The 18,735-nt window shown below is 46.1% G+C and overlaps 1 protein-coding gene across 2 annotated transcripts in view; it reads left to right on the top strand.

Annotated features, from left to right (window-relative positions):
• ALG8 (ALG8 alpha-1,3-glucosyltransferase) overlaps window positions 1–17,782 on the top strand; it is a 45,893-nt gene extending 28,111 nt beyond the window's left edge. Inside the window, exons 8-13 of one of the 2 annotated variants that reach the window (XM_040339960.1) lie at window positions 1,302–1,422; window positions 3,151–3,290; window positions 6,971–7,110; window positions 11,770–11,867; window positions 16,053–16,125; window positions 17,318–17,782. In XM_040339960.1, coding sequence (XP_040195894.1) covers window positions 1,302–1,422; window positions 3,151–3,290; window positions 6,971–7,110; window positions 11,770–11,867; window positions 16,053–16,125; window positions 17,318–17,549 — 804 coding nt within the window. In that variant the 3' untranslated portion in view covers window positions 17,550–17,782. The remainder of the gene's footprint in view (window positions 1–1,301; window positions 1,423–3,150; window positions 3,291–6,970; window positions 7,111–11,769; window positions 11,868–16,052; window positions 16,126–17,317) is intronic. The other variant, XM_040339961.1, reaches the window with a different exon arrangement.
• Window positions 17,783–18,735: the final 953 nt, after the last annotated feature.

The raw sequence follows: 18,735 nt of genomic DNA, 5'->3' as shown, positions 1-18,735 counted from the left end.
CTGCTAATTAACCGCTTCCAGACCGCCGCATGTACATATACGTCGGCAGAATGGCACGTACAGGCACATTGACGTACCTGTACGTCCCTGCCTAGACGTGGGTTGGCGGTCCGATCGGGACCCCCCCCGCTACATGCGGCGGTCGGATTCCCGCGGGGAGCGATCCGGGACGACGGCGCGGCTATTCGTTTATAGCCGCTCCGTCGCGATCTCTCCCCGGAGCTGAAGAACGGGGAAAGCCGTATGTAAACACGGCTTCCCCGTGCTTCACTGTGGCGGCTGCATCGATCGAGTGATCCCTTTTATAGGGAGACTCGATCGATGACGTCAGACCTACAGCCACACCCCCCTACAGTTGTAAACACACACTAGGTGAACCCTTACTCCTACAGCGCCCCCTGTGGTTAACTCCCAAACTGCAACTGTCATTTTCACAATAAACAATGCAATTTAAATGCATTTTTTGCTGTGAAAATGTCAATGGTCCCAAAAATGTGTCAAAATTGTCCGAAGTGTCCGCTATAATGTTGCAGTCACGAAAAAAAAACGCTGATCGTCGCCATTAGTAGTAAAAAAAAAAAAAAATTATAAAAATGCAATAAAAATATCCCCTATTTTGTAAACGCTATAAATTTTGCGCAAACCAATCGATAAACGCTTATTGCGATTTTTTTTTTTTTTTTTTTACCAAAAATAGGTAGAAGAATACGTATCGGCTTAAACTGAAAAAAACATTTTTTTTATACTTGTTTTTGGGGATATTTATTATAGCAAAAAGTAAAAAATATTGAATTTTTTTCAAAATTGTCGCTCTATTTCTGTTTATAGCACAAAAAATAAAAACCGCAGAGGTGATCAAATACCACCAAAAGAAAGCTCTATTTGTGGGGAAAAAAGGACGCCAATTTTGTTTGGGAGCCACGTCGCACGACCGCGCAATTGTCTGTTAAAGCGACGCAGTGCCGAATTGTAAAAACCCCTTGGGTCATTTAGCAGCATATTGGTCCGGTCCTTAAGTGGTTAAATAGGTGTTCATTCTCCTTCACTGTTCATTAAGCAGGCTGGAGGTGGTCAGGTGACACAGGAAGCTACAAATCCTAACCAGGAAGTGGTGGTGTCCCTTCCTGGATTGTGTGGTGTGGATGTGTGAATCGCATGACTGGTTAAACAGAATCCATTGATAAAATAATTGACAAGCGCAAAACCTAATTGAATGTTTCCATCCTAGAACACATTATAAGATAATGATTATTAGTATACTGAACAATGAAAGTAACATTCCTGTACACATTTCTTTTAAGGGTCAACTTCCTCAAGTCCTTTCCCGCCTTTTTCCCTTCAAGAGAGGTCTCTGCCATGCTTACTGGGCTCCAAATTTCTGGGCATTATACAATGCAGCAGATAAAGTGCTTTCTATCATTGGTAAGGTTCTAAACGTTTCTAAGATTTCAAAACTAAACCCACACAGTGGGGAAAAATAATTATTTGATCCCCTGCAGATTTTGTAAGTTTGTCCACTTACAAAGAAATGAAGGGTCTATAATTTTTAATATGTGTATTTTAAATGATAGAGACAGAGGCCCGGATTCTCAGTGGAGATACGACGGCGTATCTCCAGATACGCCGTCGTATCTCTGCGTTCTGCCGTCGTATCTATGCGCCTGATTCTTAGAATCAGTTACGCATAGATTTCCCTTAGATCCGACAGGCGTAAGTCTCTTACGCTGTCGGATCGTAACTGCATTTTTGCGCTGACCGCTAGGGGCGTGTATGCTGATTTACGCTTCGAAATATGTAAATCGGCAAGATACGCAAATTCACGAACGTACGCCCGGCCGACGTAGTACATTTACACCGTTTACGTTGGGCTTTTCCCGGCGTATAGTTGCCCCTGCTATATGGTGGCGTAAGTGCAGCGTAACAATGTTAAGTATGGCCGTCGTTCCCGCGACGAAATTTGAAATAATATTATTTTTAAAACAAATTGCAAAAACATAAATTTACTTTTTTTTACAAAAATATTTATAGAACTTTTAAAATTGTTTTTTTGTAGTTTCAATAAATGTAAAGATTGTTCTATTCTATTTTCTGCTATGTATTATTTTATTTATTTTTTAAATGCTAAGGTCATTTCTCTGAGGACACCTTTATTGTATAATAATCTATTTTGTCTATAATAATACAAATATGTATGCTTGATATACTATACTATACCATATACAAATGGTAGATAGTATTATGTTAAAACATTACTCTATACCTAAAAATAAAGAGATAAAATGGTAACTCCAATGTCACATAAATATGTGACTATAAAAAAGTTAAAAAATAAAGTTTGCTATGGGGTTAGATATGTTTCAGCTAAATCTAATGTAATATCTGCCATTAGAACAAAAAAAATAAAAATCTCAAATTACCACACATACAAAATATTATTTATATTTTTAATAAAATGTAAATATTTTTTGTATATAATCTATTTTATCTTACCTTTATTTTTTTATCTGCTAAGGTCTCTCTGGGATATCTTTATTTATTACTTCAATCTAATTTTATTGAAATTCATTTTACAGACGTACGAAGATTCATACATATATAGATAGCATAGTCATTTCATCAAACAGATTACAAAAACAATATTTTATTGTGGTATATGATAATCTATTTCTTGTGGATAATAATAAATACAATAATGTCAATTCTGCACTATATGAAATGAGCAGAAAGTATTTGGTTAAAGCACTAAAAGTAATGGGGTTAAACAGTATATCTGATGTAATTGAAATAGGTGAATAAAAAAAAAGAAATGATGCCATGAGGATAGGGGTTGCACAGCCAAACCTCAGATTAATAATATTATTATCTGTGAGACCAAAAAAAAAGTTTCTCAAATCACCCCAGTACCCACGTCACCAGGGAGATCTGCACTCCAGTATACATTGCTGACTACCCAGTACCCACGTCACCAGGGAGATCTGCACTCCAGCACTTACCTCTCAAAGATTTTAAAATATTGAAAATGACTTTTGAAATGACATTATTATTATTATAGCATACCATATTTTAGCATGTGGGGTGGGGGATGTCATCTCAATGTCTAATCAGAACTGAAATATCCATTATGGGAGTTCTAACCCTTTTGTGGTGCAGGTGTCAAGATGCAGCTGGTGGACCCAACTGCCATACGGACTGGATCCATGACGGGCGGGTTGGTTCAGGAGTTTGAGCACAGCATCCTTCCCTCTGTCACTCCGCTGGCCACTTTGATCTGCACCCTTCTCTCCATCCTGGTAATGAACAAAAAGATGACTACTGAGCTCCTCCATTTTCCCCATTACACTAGCTCAGTCCTTGTATCAGAGGATATATATATATATATAAGATGTATATGTGAGTGTGTACAGTATGACTTCAAGATAACTAAGCAAAGGGCTTTAGTGCCTCCTAAATCATTTACCGTATTTGCCGGCGTATAAGGCGACCCCCCCCCCCCCCCCCCCCAATTTTCCAGCTAAAATGTTGGTTTTGGGATATACTCACTGTATAAGATGACCCCTCACTGTGCCCTTGGCTCGCCTCACTGTGCCCTTGGCTCGCCTCACCTCACTGTGCCCTTGGCTCGCCTCACCTCACTGTGCCCTTGGCTCGCCTCACCTCACTGTGCCATTGGCTCGCCTCACTGTGCCCTTGGCTCGCCTCACTGTGCCATTGTCTCGCCTCACTGTGCCATTGTCTCGCCTCACTGTGCCATTGCCTCGCCTCACTGTGCCATTGCTTCGCCTCGCCTCACTGTGCCATTGCTTCGCCTCGCCTCACTGTGCCATTGCTTCGCCTCGCCCCACTGTGCCATTGCTTCGCCTCGCCCCACTGTGCCATTGCTTCGCCTCGCCCCACTGTGCCATTGCTTCGCCTCGCCCCACTGTGCCATTGCTTCGCCTCGCCCCACTGTGCCATTGCTTCGCCTCGCCTCACTGTGCCATTGCTTCGCCTCGCCTCACTGTGCCATTGCTTCGCCTCGCCCCACTGTGCCATTGCTTCGCCTCGCCTCACTGTGCCATTGCTTCGCCTCGCCTCACTGTGCCATTGCTTCGCCTCGCCTCACTGTGCCATTGCTTCGCCTCGCCTCACTGTGCCATTGCCTCGCCTCAATTTGCCGATCTTCATTCCGTTTTTTTGCCTGGCAGAGTGAGTCAGACTGCGGGCGTCCATTTTTTAAAAGCCGCGCCGCCTCCTCGTCCTGTTCCGTGATAGGCGGAACACTTAGTTTCCCAGCAGAGCCTGTGTTCAGTGTTCCGCCTATCACGGACGTCCTCTCGTCCGAGACGATGTCCGTGATAGGTGGATCACTGAGCCTATCGTGGAACAGCACGAGGAGGAGGTGCGTGTTTTAATAAATGGACGCCCGCAGTCTGCATCCGGCGTATAAGACGACCCCCCGATTTTTGAGCCAAATCTTTAAGCATAAAAAGTCGTCTTATACGCCGGCAAATACAGTACCCAGAATCGGGATCCAGATTAGAAATATGGGAGGAATAGTGCCCCATTGTTGGTGTCAGTGGGGGGGATAATGCCCCATTGTTGGTGTCAGAGGAAGGGATATTGCCCCATTGTTGGTGTCAGTGGGGGGGAATAATGCCCCATTGTTGGTGTCGGTGGGAGGAATAGTGCCCTAACCAAGCTTACTAAATTCTCGCTTAGGATAGAATTGTTGGAGTGGATATCTGTTAGGAAAAGGTACCTACTCCCAGAAAAAAAAGAATTGGTTAGGGGTAGTAGGCAGATGAGTGGAACTTTAAGTGAAAATCTGCTTTAAAGTGTATGTGAACCTGAACAATGAACTTCTATTAAATACCACAGAAAGTAGAAACTCCCTGTGGGTGCACATCGCACCCAACCGCTACAAAAACCTCACTGCATGTTTTATTTTGCTGAGAAATCACTTTAATAAACGCCCCCCCCCCCCAGCATTTTAGACCATGGCCATCTTAAATAAGGGCAGCTGATTCATGTAGGATTTATTTCCTGGAGTCCATCTGCCCTTGGCTCAGGCATGGAGGTGTGTGCTTGGCTGAGAAAACCCCTCCTCCCCTCCTTGAAGACTCCTGGAAACCAGGAACTCCTCTCTGTTTTATGAACTTAAACGGGTTGTAAAGGTTCGTTTTTTATTTTCTAGATACTGTATATACTCAAGTATAAGTTGAGTTTTTCAGCACATTTTTTTTTTTTTGTGCTGAAAATGCCCCCCTCGGCTTATACTCGAGTCACCTTTTTTGCGTCTGATCTCCCGGACTTTGGGGACCGGGTACCGGCGGGCCGTAGGTCCCCTGGACCCCAACTTGGTGCACATGTAGCCCCACTCTTCTTCTACAAGTGTGCAAAGTTTGTTGGCCGGGGAGCACCGAATTTTCAAAACCGGGTACCCCCTCCATAGACTCCCATGTGTAAACTGTCATTTCTCCGGTGACTTTGAGGACCCGGTACTGGCTGGTCGTAGGTCCCCTGGACCCGGAACTTGGCACACATGTAGCCCCATTTCTTCTCTACAAGTGTGCAAAGTTTGTTGTCTGTGGGACCTACGGCTGGGGAGCACTGAGTTTTTAAACCTGGGCACCCCTTCCATAGACTCCCATGTTAAATGTTAGTCTAGGCATGGGCACAGTGAGGCATGCACATGGACACAGTGAGGCCAAGTGAGGCATGGGCACAGTGAGGCATGGACATGGGCACAGTGAGGCATGGACATGGGCACAGTGAGGCATGCACATGGGCACAGTGAGGCATGCAGATGTGACACCCTTGGCTTATACTCAAGTCAATACGTTTTCCCATTTTTTTGTGGTAAAATTGGGTGCCTCTGCTTATATTGGGGTCGGCTTATACTCGAGTATATACGGTAGGTTCCTTTTAAGCTAGTGCATTGTTGGTTCGCTAACCTTTTCCTTCCATTTCCCTTCTAAATGTTTTTTTTTTCTTTGTCTGAATTTCTCACTTCCTGTTCTCCTCAGTAAGCTTGCCCCCATCATCCGAGCAGTTCTGGCTGGGGGTTAGTCAGTGTGCTCACCCCCTCCCTTAGGACTTCATCCCTGCGGGGACAGACGCTGTGTTCCTAAGGGAGGGGGCGAGCACGCTGACTAACCCCCAGATGATGGGGGCAAGCTTACTGAGGAGATACAGGAAGTGAGAAATTCAGACAAAGAAAAAAAAACATTTAGAAGGGAAATGGAAGGAAAAGGTAAGTGAGCCAACAATGCACCAGCTTAAAGGAACCTATTTAGAATATAAAAAAAACGAACCTTTACAACCCCTTTAAGTTCTCTAGATTGGAGACCAGGAAGTACCGTATTTATCGGGGTATAGCGCGCACCCCTAAAGTTGCCCCGAATTCCTTGTGGAAAAAAGTTTTTTTGTACTTACAGTTTTGGTGTCTTGCGCGGCGTCCTCGTCGGGTCCGGCGTCCGTCTGCGGCTTCGGGTGTCCTCTTCGTCAGGTCCGGCGTCCTCCCCGCTCGTTTCCCGCGCCGAGTTTGAATACTGCGCCGACATATACCGAGCGCAGTACACTCGTGTATTGTCGGGCAGGCTCGGCTCCTCTCGCGCTGACGTCCTTTACGTCCAGGACGTGAGCGCGGAAGGAGCCGAGACTGCCCGACAATACACGAGTGTACTGCGCTCGGTATATGTCGGCGCAGTATTCAAACTCGGCGCGGGTATCGGCGTATACCGCGCACCTACGATTTTTGCCCTGATTTTCAGGGCAAAAAAGTGCGCGGTATACGCCGATAAATACGGTAACTGAAGAAATGTAGAGAAAAAAAGTCTAAAACAAGTAAATCTGATCGTCTTTCCCATCTATTTACTAATGATGAAAGTGTAAAGATTATAAAATAGTCCATGTTGATGGAGAGAGTGAAGTTTTGCTTTAAGGTTATTGCGCTCCCTAAATTCACTGCATGCATCCTGTTGTTTCCCAGCCGTCCGTACTCCTCCTGTGGGTGAGACCCCGCGGACCTGCCGCTTTCCTCCGCTGTCTGGTCCTGTGTGCCCTCGGGTCATTTATGTTTGGCTGGCACGTACATGAGAAAGCCGTCCTCCTGGCCATCCTTCCATTAAGGTGAGGCTTCTCTGTATTGACAACTGTGCTGCTGGTCTTCTATGTACACTATTAGGCAGATTCAGAAAGACTTAGGCTGGCGTATCAGTAGATACGCCGGCCTAAGTCTGAATCTGCGCCGTTGCAAATTTAAGCGTGTTCTGGTAACCAGATGCGCTTAAATTAGGCTAAGATACGAGCGTCGTAAGTGTCTTACACCGTCGTATCTTAAAGTGTAATTTTTAGGCTGGCCGCTAGGTGGCGTTTCCATTGCGGTTGGCGTAGAATATGTAAATCACCAGATACGCCTATTCACGAACGTACGCCCGGCCGACGCAGTAAAGATACGCCGTTTACGTAAGGCATTTTCAGGCGTAAAGTTATTCCATCAAATAGCTGGACTAGTGATGTTAAGTATGGCCGTCGTTCCCGCGTCGAAATTTGAAAATTTGACGTCGTTTGCGTAAGTCGTCGGTAAATAGCGCTGGACGTAATTTACGTCCACGTCGAAACCAATACGTCGTTGCGGCGTACTTTGCCGCAATGCACACTGGGATATGTACACGGACGGGCGCTTGCGCCGTTTGGAAATAACGTCAATCACGTCAGGTCACCCCCCCCCCCATTAACATAAAACACGCCCCCTCAGCTAAATTTCAATTAGGCGCGCTGCATTTACGCTACGCCACTGTAACTTGGCAGGCATGTACTTTGTGAATACAGTACTTGCCTTGCAAACTTACGGCGGCGTAGTGTAAATACGATACGCAATGCCGCCGCAACGATGCGCCGCCGTACCTGAATCCAGCTATATAATACCAAAAGTATTGGGACACCTGCCTTTACACGCACATGAACTTTAATGGCGTCTTAGTCTGTAAAGTTCAATATGGAGTTCACCCTTTGCAGCTATAACAGCTTCAACTCTTCTGGGAAGGCCGTCCACAAGGTTTAGGAGTGTCTATGGGAATGTTTGATCATTCTTCCAGAAGAGCATTTGTGAGGTCAGGCACTGATGTTGGCTGAGAAGGGCTGGCTCACAGTCTCCACTCCAAGTCATCCCAAAGGTGTTCTATGGGGTTAAGGTCAGGACTCTGTGCAGGCCAGTCATGTTCCTCCACCCCAAACTCGCTAATGTATTTTATGGACCTTGGTGTTAAAGTTGATGCACGTGCAAAGGCAGGCGTCCCAATACTTTTGGTAATATAGTGTATCTCGTTGGTTAGGGTTGGATGGGCTGGGTAGAGGTTTCCTTTTAAAGGTGCATTTGTATATAACAGTAGTTGCATCTCCTCCCTTCCTACAAGGCCACACTCCATGCTGGTATTACATGTTACAAGCTGCTTGTTCAATATTATTATAATTAAGGGTTGTCTCAATACCGCGTTTTTAATCACTTAAGACCCTGACCATTATGCAGGTAAAGGACCTGGGCACTTTTTGCGATTCGGCACTGCGTTGCTTTAACTGACAATTGCGCGGTCGTGCGACGTGGCTCCCAAACAAAATTGGCGTCCTTTTTTCCCCACAAATAGAGCTTTCTTTTGGTGGTAATTTGATCACCTCTGCGGGTTTTATTTTTTGCGCTATAAACAAAAATTGAGCGACAATTTTGAAAAAAATTCTATATTTTTTACTTTTTTTCTATAATAAATATCCCCAAAAAATATATAAAAAAATAGTTGTTTTCCTCAGTTTAGGCCGATACGTATTCTTCTACCTATTTTTGGTAAAAAAAATTGCAATAAGCGTTTTATCGATTGGTTTGCGCAAAATTTATAGCGTTTACAAAATAGGGGATAGTTTTATTGCATTTTTTTTTTTTTTTTTACTACAAATGGCGGCAATCTGCGTTTTTTTTTTTTTCGTGACTGCGACATTATGGCGGACAATTTTGACACCTTTTTGGGACCATTGTCATTTTCACAGCAAAAAAATGCATTTAAATTGCATTGTTTATTGTGGAAATGACAGTTGCAGTTTGGGAGTTAACCACAGGGGGCGCTGAAGGGGTTATGCTTCACCTAGTGTGTGTTTACAACTGTAGGGGGGTGTGGCTATAGGTCTGATGTCATCGATTGTGTCTCCCTATAAAAGGGATCACTCGATCGATGCGCCGCCACAGTGAAGCACGGGGAAGCCGTGTTTACACGCGGCTCTCCCCGTTCTTCAGCTCCGGGGACCGATCGTGGGACTCCAGCGGCGATCGGGTCCCGGAGCTTCAGACCAGGTCGCGGGAGCGCGCCCGCGGCTGGGTAGATGTACCTGTACGTGCATCTGCCCAGCCGTGCCATTCTGCTGACGTATATATGCAGGAGGCGGTCGTTAAGTGGTTAAGGTAGGCTCTCATATAATAAATATAATAAAGTTTTGGTAGTTAAAGCGGAAGTAAATCCATTTCCAGCATGTGCCGGAAATGTAACACTCCCATTGGTTGTGCTCTCAACCAAACTGTCAAACCATCCAATGGCTGGTGTCATAACTGATCACATGGGCAGCACCATGACAGTTGAAGATTAAACAGAGGCCAAGATGGCCGCTTCCTTGGCTGAAAACAATAGGGGGGGTTTACTTCCACTTTCAGATCTGAAGGTCCTGGGAGATTCATATCAGAACAAGACCCGCTGTGTGCAGGCCGCGCCACTGACGCGTTTCACTTCACCCACTGGAGCTTACTCACTATGCTTTCTTGCAGCCTGATTGGCTCGCATACATACCAGCACATGAGTGTATTTGCCTCTCAGCAGGACTCCCCTATTTTGGAGAATCCAGCGAATAGCTTGACATCAGTTGGCGCTGGAATGGCTGCAGCCAGTGGCGGCTGGTGCTCATTGTTTTATTTTTTTTTGTTAGGGGGAGGGGGGCGCGGCAAACAAACCTCCCCCTCTCACACGAACCAATGCCAATACCCCCCCCCCCCCCTCCGGGAGATGGACGGGTAAGCGGCCTTACCTTAGGAGATATCGAGGACGAGGGTTAGGGGCTTCTCCTCTTGGCCGAACAGGCAATGCTTCTCCTGGCCGAACAGGAAGTGGGTCCTGAGATTTGGACAGGAGTTCTCGGACGCCCCTGGCCAATCAGGTCTCAGGACCCGCTTCCCGATTTGACCAGGAGGAGTATCGGGAAGACAATAGCAAATATTAACTTGCTATTGCCACATAACTGGGTGGGCTCGGGGAGCAGAGCACTGCCCGCTGAGCCCACCCAGTTATGTGGCAATAGCAATTTAGGGCTAGATTCACGTATCCTGGCGTATTTTAGTGCAGACGTAGCGTATCCCATTTACGCTACGCCTCCGCAACTTAGACGGGCAAGTGCAGTATTCACAAAGCACTTGCTCCGTAAGTTGCGACGGCGTAGCGTAAATCAGCCGGCGTAAGTGCGCCAAATTCAAATTGAGAAGAGGTGGGCGTGTTTTATGTAAATAAAACATGACCCCCACATAAATTACGTCTTTAACGAACGGCGCATTCGCCGTTCGTGAAAAAATCCCAGTGCGCATGCTGGAAATTCTGCCGCAAATCGTGCTATCGACGTGGACGTAATTTACGCAAAGCCCTATTCGCGAACGACTTACGCAAATGACGTAAAAATGTCAAACTTTGACGCGGGAACGACGTCCATACTTAACATTGGTTGCTCCTCATATAGCAGGAGCAACGTTACTCCGGAAAAAGCCTTACGCAAACGGCGTAAAAAATTCCGCCGGGCGCACGTACGTTTCTGAATCGGCGTATCCAGTGCATTTGCATATTCTACGCTGAAATCCTACGGAAGCGCCCCTAGCGGCCAGCGTAAAATTGCACACAATTATACACCGGCGTATTCAAGTTACGTCGGCGGAGGAAGCCTATTTTTTTCAACGTATCTGCCTTTGAGAATCGGCGTAAAGATACGACGGCGCAGATTTGAAATTACGGCGGCGTATCTCCATGTTGCTGAATCTAGCCCTTAATATTTGCTATTGTCTCAGGCTCTAATCCTATGCTTCCAAAAAAAAAGCCCCCTTTGAAATCCATGCGTCTGGCGTCCTGTATGCAGATTAGGGGATGGATTGTGTGTGTGGGGGGGGGCGGGGTTTGGCGCCCCTGCGTGGATGGGCCATCAATGGCTGCAGCGTTGGGATTGGTGGAGATTTATCGCCATTGGAGTGACTGAGATGTACCGTATTTATCGCCGTATACCGCGCACTATTTTGCAAAATCGTGGGTGCGCGGTATACGCCGATACCTGCTTTCCCGCCACGAGTTTGAATACTGCGCCGGCATATACCGAGCGCAGTACACTCGTGTATCATTCGGGCAGTCTCGGCGCCTCTCGCGCTGACGTCTTGAGCGTACAGGACGTCAGCGCGAGAGTTGCCGAAGCCTGCCCGACGATACACGAGTGTACTGCGCTCGGTATATGTCGGCGCAGTATTCAAACTCGGCGCGGGAAATGAGCGGCGAGGACGCTGCAGAAGGACGCCGGACCCGACGAAGAGGATACCCGAAGCCGCAGACGGACCCGACGAGGCCGCCGCGCAAGACACCAAAACTGTAAGTACAAAACATATTTTTTCCACAGGAATTCGGGCAACTTTAGGGGTGCGCGCTATACGCGGGAGCGCGCTATACCCCGATATATAAAAGGCCTGCCATTGATTCACTGTAATGTAAAAGTCTGGTTCTTTTCTTTCAGCATACTAGCAGTCGGCAGTGCAAAGGATGCTGGGATATATTTGATTCTGGCAACAACGGGCCACTTCTCCCTCTTCCCTCTGCTCTTCACAGCACAAGGTAAAAGATTCCCGTTATATTATCATGGTTTAGGACTGTGCTAAAGCATGAGGTTCAACCCCAGGAGGACCGCTAAATCTAGAATTCAAGCACAATATAGGTGTATGGATCACGTGCTTATTAACCACTTAAGACCCGGACCATTATGCAGGTAAAGGACCTGGCCCCTTTTTGCGATTCGGCACTGCGTCCCTTTAACTGACAATTGCGCGGTCGTGCGACGTGGCTCCCAAACATAATTGGCGTCCTTTTTTTCCCACAAATAGAGCTTTCTTTTGGTGGTATTTGATCACCTCTGTGGTTTTTATTTTTTGCGCTATAAACCCAAATAGAGCTAAAATGTTATAAAAAATTCAATGGCCCGGATTCAGGTAGATTTGCCCCTTATTTACGGAGGCGCAGGGCAGCGTTTTTGCCCTGCGCCCCCGCAAATTTACTGCGCTACCCACGATTCACGGAGCAGTAGCTCCGTAAATTGCGTGTGCGCTGTGTAAACTTGCCCTGCGTAAGGGCGCCTAATGTAAATGATCCCGTAGGGGGCGGGAATCATTTAAATTAGGCGCGCTCCCGCGCCGAGCGTAGAGCGCATGCTCCGTCGGGAAACTTTCCCGACGCGCATTGCGGCAAATGACGTCGCAAGGACGTCATTTGCTTCAAAGTGAATGGCGTCCTGCGCCATTCACGAATCACTTACGCAAACGACATAGATTTCAAATATCGCGACGCGGGAACGACGGGTGTCCTTTAGCATTGGCTGCGCGTGCTATTAGGATGTGCAACCTTACGCAAAACCCGACGTACGCAAACTACGTAAATTGCGTACGCAGGGCTCGCGCAACGTTGTGAATCGGTGTTAGTATGCAATTTGCATACTATACACTGAGCACAATGGGAGCGCCCCCTAGCGGTCATCGCTAGAATGCAGCCTAAGATATGTGGGCATAAGAGCCTTATGCCACGCAGATTTTAGGCTGCAGTCGGCGTTACGATGTTCCTGAATCAGGAGCATTCATAAAGCCGAGGCAAGTAAGCAATTGCGCTGTGTAACCTATGGTTACACAGGCGCAATTGCTTCTTGAATCTGGGCCAATATTTTTTACTTTTTGCTATAATATATATCCCCAAAAAATATATAAAACATTTTTTTCCTCAGTTTAGGCCGATACGTATACTTCTACCAAATTTTTGTTAAAAAAAATTGCAATAAGCGTTCGATTGGTTTGCGCAAAAGTTATAGGGCTAGATTCAGATAGAATTGCCTATCTTTAGGCGGGCGTAGCGTATCTCAGTTACACTACGCCGCCGTAACTTAGTGAGGCAGGTACCGTATTCACAACGAACTTGCGTCCTAAGTTACGACGGCGTAGTGTAAATGGGCCGGCGTAAGCCCGCCTAATTCAAATTGTCCAGGCAGTGGGGGTGTTGTATTATAATGAGCCTTGACCCCACGTAATTCACGCTCCTAACGAACAGCGCATGCGCCGTCTGTGAACGTATCCCATTGCACATGCTCAAAATCACGTCGCAAATAGTCAATGTAATGTAACTTACGCACAGCCCTATTCGCGTACGACTTGCGTAAACAACGGAAAAAGCGACGCTGTCCCGACGTCCATAGTTAACATTGCCAAGCCTCATATAGCAGGTGTAACTTTACGCCGAAAAAAAGCCTTACGTAAACGACGTAAATCAATGCGCCGGGCAGACGTACATTTCAGAATCGGCGTATCTAGCTCATTTGCATATTCAACGCGTAAATCAATGGAAGCGCCCCTAGCGGCCAGCGTAAATATGCACCCTAAGATACGACGGCGTAGGAGACTTACGCCGCTCCTATCTAGGCCAAATCTATGCGTAACTGATTCTATGAATCAGGCGCATAGATACGACCGCGCTCATTCGGACATACGACGGCGTATCTGGAGATACGCCGTCGTATGTCCTTTATGAATCTGGCCCATAGTGTTTACAATATAGGGGAAAGTTTTTTATGTTTTTTTTTTTTTTTTTTTTTTTTTTTTTTAATCAAACAAAATATTTTATTGAGTAAAGTTGCATACAGAAATCAATCAGTAAGGCTGGGTTCACACTACGATTTTCCCATCCGTCAGCCGCATACGATTTATATGAAAAAACGTATGCGGCTGAAACGGACGGGAACGTATGGAACCGCACATATGTGCGTTTTCCATTGACATTAATGTTAAAAAAAAACGTATGCGTTTGCCATACTGTTTCAAAAACGGCCGCAAAACCGTGGTTGAACACGGTTTTGCGTACATTTAAAAAACGTTTTGCCAGCAAATCGTACGCACCCGGATGCATCTGAGTGCATACGATTTGCAATGCATTGTCTATCTATACGTTTTCCCGTCCGGGCCCGTACGTTTTCAATACTGAAATCGTATGCGGCTGACGGACGGGAAAATCGTAGTGTGAACCCAGCCTAATTCGTGGGTACATTGCATTACAAGGTCTGTTTTATGGCATTTTTATTAAAAAAAAATTACTAGTAATGGCAGCGATCAGCGTTTTTTTTTTTTTTTCTTTTTTGCGACTGCGACATTATGGAGGACACATCGGACACTTTTGACACATTTTTGGGACCATTGTCATTTTCGCAGCGTAAAGTGCTGTAAAAATACACTGCTTACTGTGAAAATGGCAGTGAAGGGGTTAACCACTAGGGGGCGCTAAAGGGGGTTAAGTGTGTCTTATTGTGTGATTCTTACTGTAGGGGGGCGTGGCTGGACGTGTGACGTCACTGATCATCGTTCCCTATGACAGGGAATACAGACGATCAGTGACCAGCCACAGAGAAGAACGGGTAAGGTTTGTTTACACTCGCCTCTCCCCGTTCTTTAGCTCCTGTGACCCGATTGCGGGACACCGGCGGCGATCGGGTCCCATGGGTGCAGTCACGGAGCTCAGGACTAGGCCACAAGCGCCGCCTTGTGTATGCAAGGAGTTTTCTGATTGGACAAGGTGATGAGGAGGGGGTGGATTATGTCACAAACTCCACCTCATCCAGTCAGAGAACACCTCGTCCAGAGAACTTTTTTACTTTAAAAGTAAACTCCCTTCAATTTTTTTATTTTTTATGTTTTTGTTAACTGGTTGGCTAAAACGGACATTGGTGCCTTACAGGTCTTGGAGTAGTGGTGGTTAACATAGTAAATATAGAGGGAGTCCCACGTGCAGCTGGGGGCCACACAATAGCTAGGTTACATGGACAGGCATTTGAGTAGAATTGCGATTTGGTTAAAATTCTCCATGACATTGCGCTCACTAACATTAGTGTTTGTGGCTCATGCGGTAAATGCACGTGCATTCTGACATTCTTGTTGGGATCTGGGCAGTGTCGCCATCAGGAATTATGGGGCCCCTTACACGGCTTCAGGCATGGGCCTGAACGGGAGGGGGGGGGGGGGTGCTGCCCTGCCTGAAATTGAGAAGCGGGAGGGGGGGGGGGAAGGGTGCCGCGAATTGAGAAGCAAAGAGAAAAATTTTATATATATATATATATATATATATATATATATATATAAATATTAAAAAAAAGAGGGGTCCTCTGCGCCCTTAAAAAAAAAAAAATATATATATATATATATATATTTTTTTTTTTAAAAGGGGGGTTGCCATCTGGGCCCTTTAATAATAAAAAAAAATAAACCTCTGGGCCCTTTGATAAAAAAGAAATACAAAAAATATATATATATATATATATATATATATATATATATATATATATAAAAAAAAAAAAACATTTATATAAAAAATATATATATATGTGTGTGTGTTGTTTTTTTTATAAAAAAAAGGGTTGGTTGCCATCTGGGGACCTCCGGGCCCCTTACAGGTGTACTGCCTGTACCCCACTGATGGCGGCCCTGGATCTGGGGATTATTGCTCCCTATAACATAAGAAATCTTCACTTTCTGACTTGGGGTCGCTTTTTTTTTTTTTTTTATTGAGGTTAAATTGTGTTACAATAAGAGGTAAGATGACATTTGTGATACTGGTATTGGTTGTATGGATGTCATTCAATCCTATTGCAGTGATATTATGTAGAGAATGTATTTTGTCCTGTTGTGAGTTATTCTCTATAATTTTTACTTTGGTCCTGTTGTAATAATTTGCTGTAAAGATTTTATTTGTGATTCATTTTTCACCAATGTCTTTTAGAGTTGCCTATCAAGATCTTTCTAATGGCGATTTTCACCGTGTTCAGTGTCAGCTCATTGAAGGCACTTTTCAGGTAATCCACTAACTTTTATTCACTGATATTTAGTTGGGTGAACCCCGGGGCACAGAGCGGGTGACTTCTGCAGGGGATGTCCACCCATCACCCAAGTAAATAGAACGAGGGTCACGTATTGGGAGATATTAGAGATGAGGGTCGTGTATTGGGAGAGATGAGGGGTCGTGTATTGGGAGAGATGAGGGGTCGTGTATTGGGAGAGATGAGGGTCGTGTATTGGGAGAGATGAGGGTCGTGTATTGGGAGAGATGAGGGGTCGTGTATTGGGAGAGATGAGGGGTCGTGTATTGGGAGAGATGAGGGGTCGTGTATTGGGAGAGATGAGGGTCGTGTATTGGGAGAGATGAGGGTCGTGTATTGGGAGAGATGAGGGTCGTGTATTGGGAGAGATGAGGGTCGTGTATTGGGAGAGATGAGGGTCGTGTATTGGGAGAGATGAGGGTCGTGTATTGGGAGAGATGAGGGTCGTGTATTGGGAGAGATGAGGGTCGTGTATTGGGAGAGATGAGGGTCGTGTATTGGGAGAGATGAGGGGTCGTGTATTGGGAGAGATGAGGGGTCGTGTATTGGGAGAGATGAGGGTCGTGTATTGGGAGAGATGAGGGTCGTGTATTGGGAGAGATGAGGGGTCGTGTATTGGGAGAGATGAGGGTCGTGTATTGGGAGAGATGAGGGTCACGTATTGGGGGGGGGATACGAGAGATGAGGCTTGTGCATTGGGGGGGGGATACGAGAGATGAGGCTTGTGCATTGGGGGGGGGGGGGATACGAGAGATGAGGCTTGTGCATTGGGGGGGTATATGAGAGACGAGGGTCACGTATTGAGGGGGTGAAGATAGATCAAGGAGTCCCTGAGAGATGGAAGAAATAATACTCTGAGAATATAAAGAGCAGCAGGTATGTAGATCAGGAGTTGTGACTTCACTTGCTGCATACTTAATCTAGGTCAGTCTTGTTAACACATTGCAGCACAATTGATTGGTTGCTTGTGCTGCTTCCTCTGCTCCCAGTCTGAGCTTTTCTGTACGGGAGCTGCACAAGGCTGTTACCTGGTCATATTTTGGTACTTAGCAGTGCTTTAAAAAAAAAAAAAGTAAATTTTATTGATGTAATAATGAATTGAGAGCTTTGATTAATGTGTATGGAGTTGAGCTTTTATTGCAATCCCCTTTTCTTGGCATTGTTGCAGGAAAGATGGCCGCCTCCTGGGCTGTATGGAGACCCTGTACCTCTGGGGTTTGGTCCCGCTGGAGCTGCTATGTGAGGTGATTTACCCCTTGAGCCCCTGGCAGCAGAGCCTCCCATTCGTTCCTCTGATGCTGACCTCCATATACTGTGCGCTGGGGGTTGGATACGCCTGGATCAGACTCTATGCTTCCGTCTTCACAGATCCTGCAGCTGCTCACAAGAAACGTCAATGAGGACCTCTACCAATCGGGCGAAGTGACAGGTTCACTATAATACCCTCCCAGCAACACAAATCTCCTCTCCTTCCCTCCTCTGCTCTGTTCAGCATGACCCATGAAAGCTCTAAAAGGACTGAACCCTGTCTTCTGGGGCTTGTGACAACAGTGGGCCAATGGCGGTGCACCATCATGGTCACATGCTCCTCCATACTCGGAGGTACTGGCCCAGATTCAGGTAGCCTTGCGCTTTTTTTGCCCTGCACCCCTGCAAATTTTCTGCGCTACCCGCGATTCACAGAGCAGTAGGCGCTCCGGCAAAATCCCGTAGGGGGCGGGAATCATTTAAATTAGGCCCCGCACCGAAAACTTTCCCGACGTGCGTTGCGGTAAATGACGTCGCAAGGACGTCATTTGCTTAAAAGTGAACGTGAATGGCGTCCAGCGACCATTCACGATTCACTTACGCAAACTACGTAAATTTCAAATTTCGCGACGCGGGAACGACGGGTATACTTTAGCATTGGCTGCCCCTGCTCTTAGAAGGGGCAGCCTTACGCAAAAACCGACGTACGTAAACTGCGTACGCAGGGCTCGCGTAGGGTAGTGAATCGGCGTTAGTATGCAATTTGCATACTGTACGCTGACCACTACCGGAACGCCCCCTAGCGGCCATCGCAAGAATGCAGCCTACCATATGCGGGCATAAGAGCCTTATGCCGCGCATATCTTAGGCTGCAGTCGGCGTAACGAGTTTTCTGAATACAGAACACTCGTTACGCCCGGGCAAGTAAGCAATTGCGCTGCGTAACTATGGTTACGCAGGCGCAATTGCTCTCTGAATCCGGGCCACTGGGTATAGTCTTATCTCCTGGTGGCTGAACAGAGAGTGGGGAGTGAGGGAAAGGTGAGCACTGCAGGGGAGGGAGGCATTCCAGAAAACCTTTTCTTTTGGATGGCCAAGCACGGGTCTGCTTTAAATATGACATAGGTGGACCAAAAAAACAAAAAACTATTTTTATATGATGCAGAAAAATACTTTTTTTGTAAATAAAAATGTCATTTGCTGTAATTCTTGTCTCGTCGTCGGTCATGCCTTGTGCAAAGCAATAATGGCCATTTGCCAGGAAGCCCTCAAGTGTATCTCAACCACGAGTACTCTAGTTGTTGTGGGACTACAAGTCCTATCATGCCTTGGCCTGAG

The sequence above is a fragment of the Rana temporaria genome, chromosome 2 (genome assembly GCF_905171775.1).
Source record: "Rana temporaria chromosome 2, aRanTem1.1, whole genome shotgun sequence".
Taxonomy (NCBI): Eukaryota; Metazoa; Chordata; class Amphibia; order Anura; family Ranidae; genus Rana; species Rana temporaria.
The sequence above is the reverse complement of the archived record's forward strand: the minus strand, read 5'-3'. Positions and strand labels throughout refer to the sequence as shown.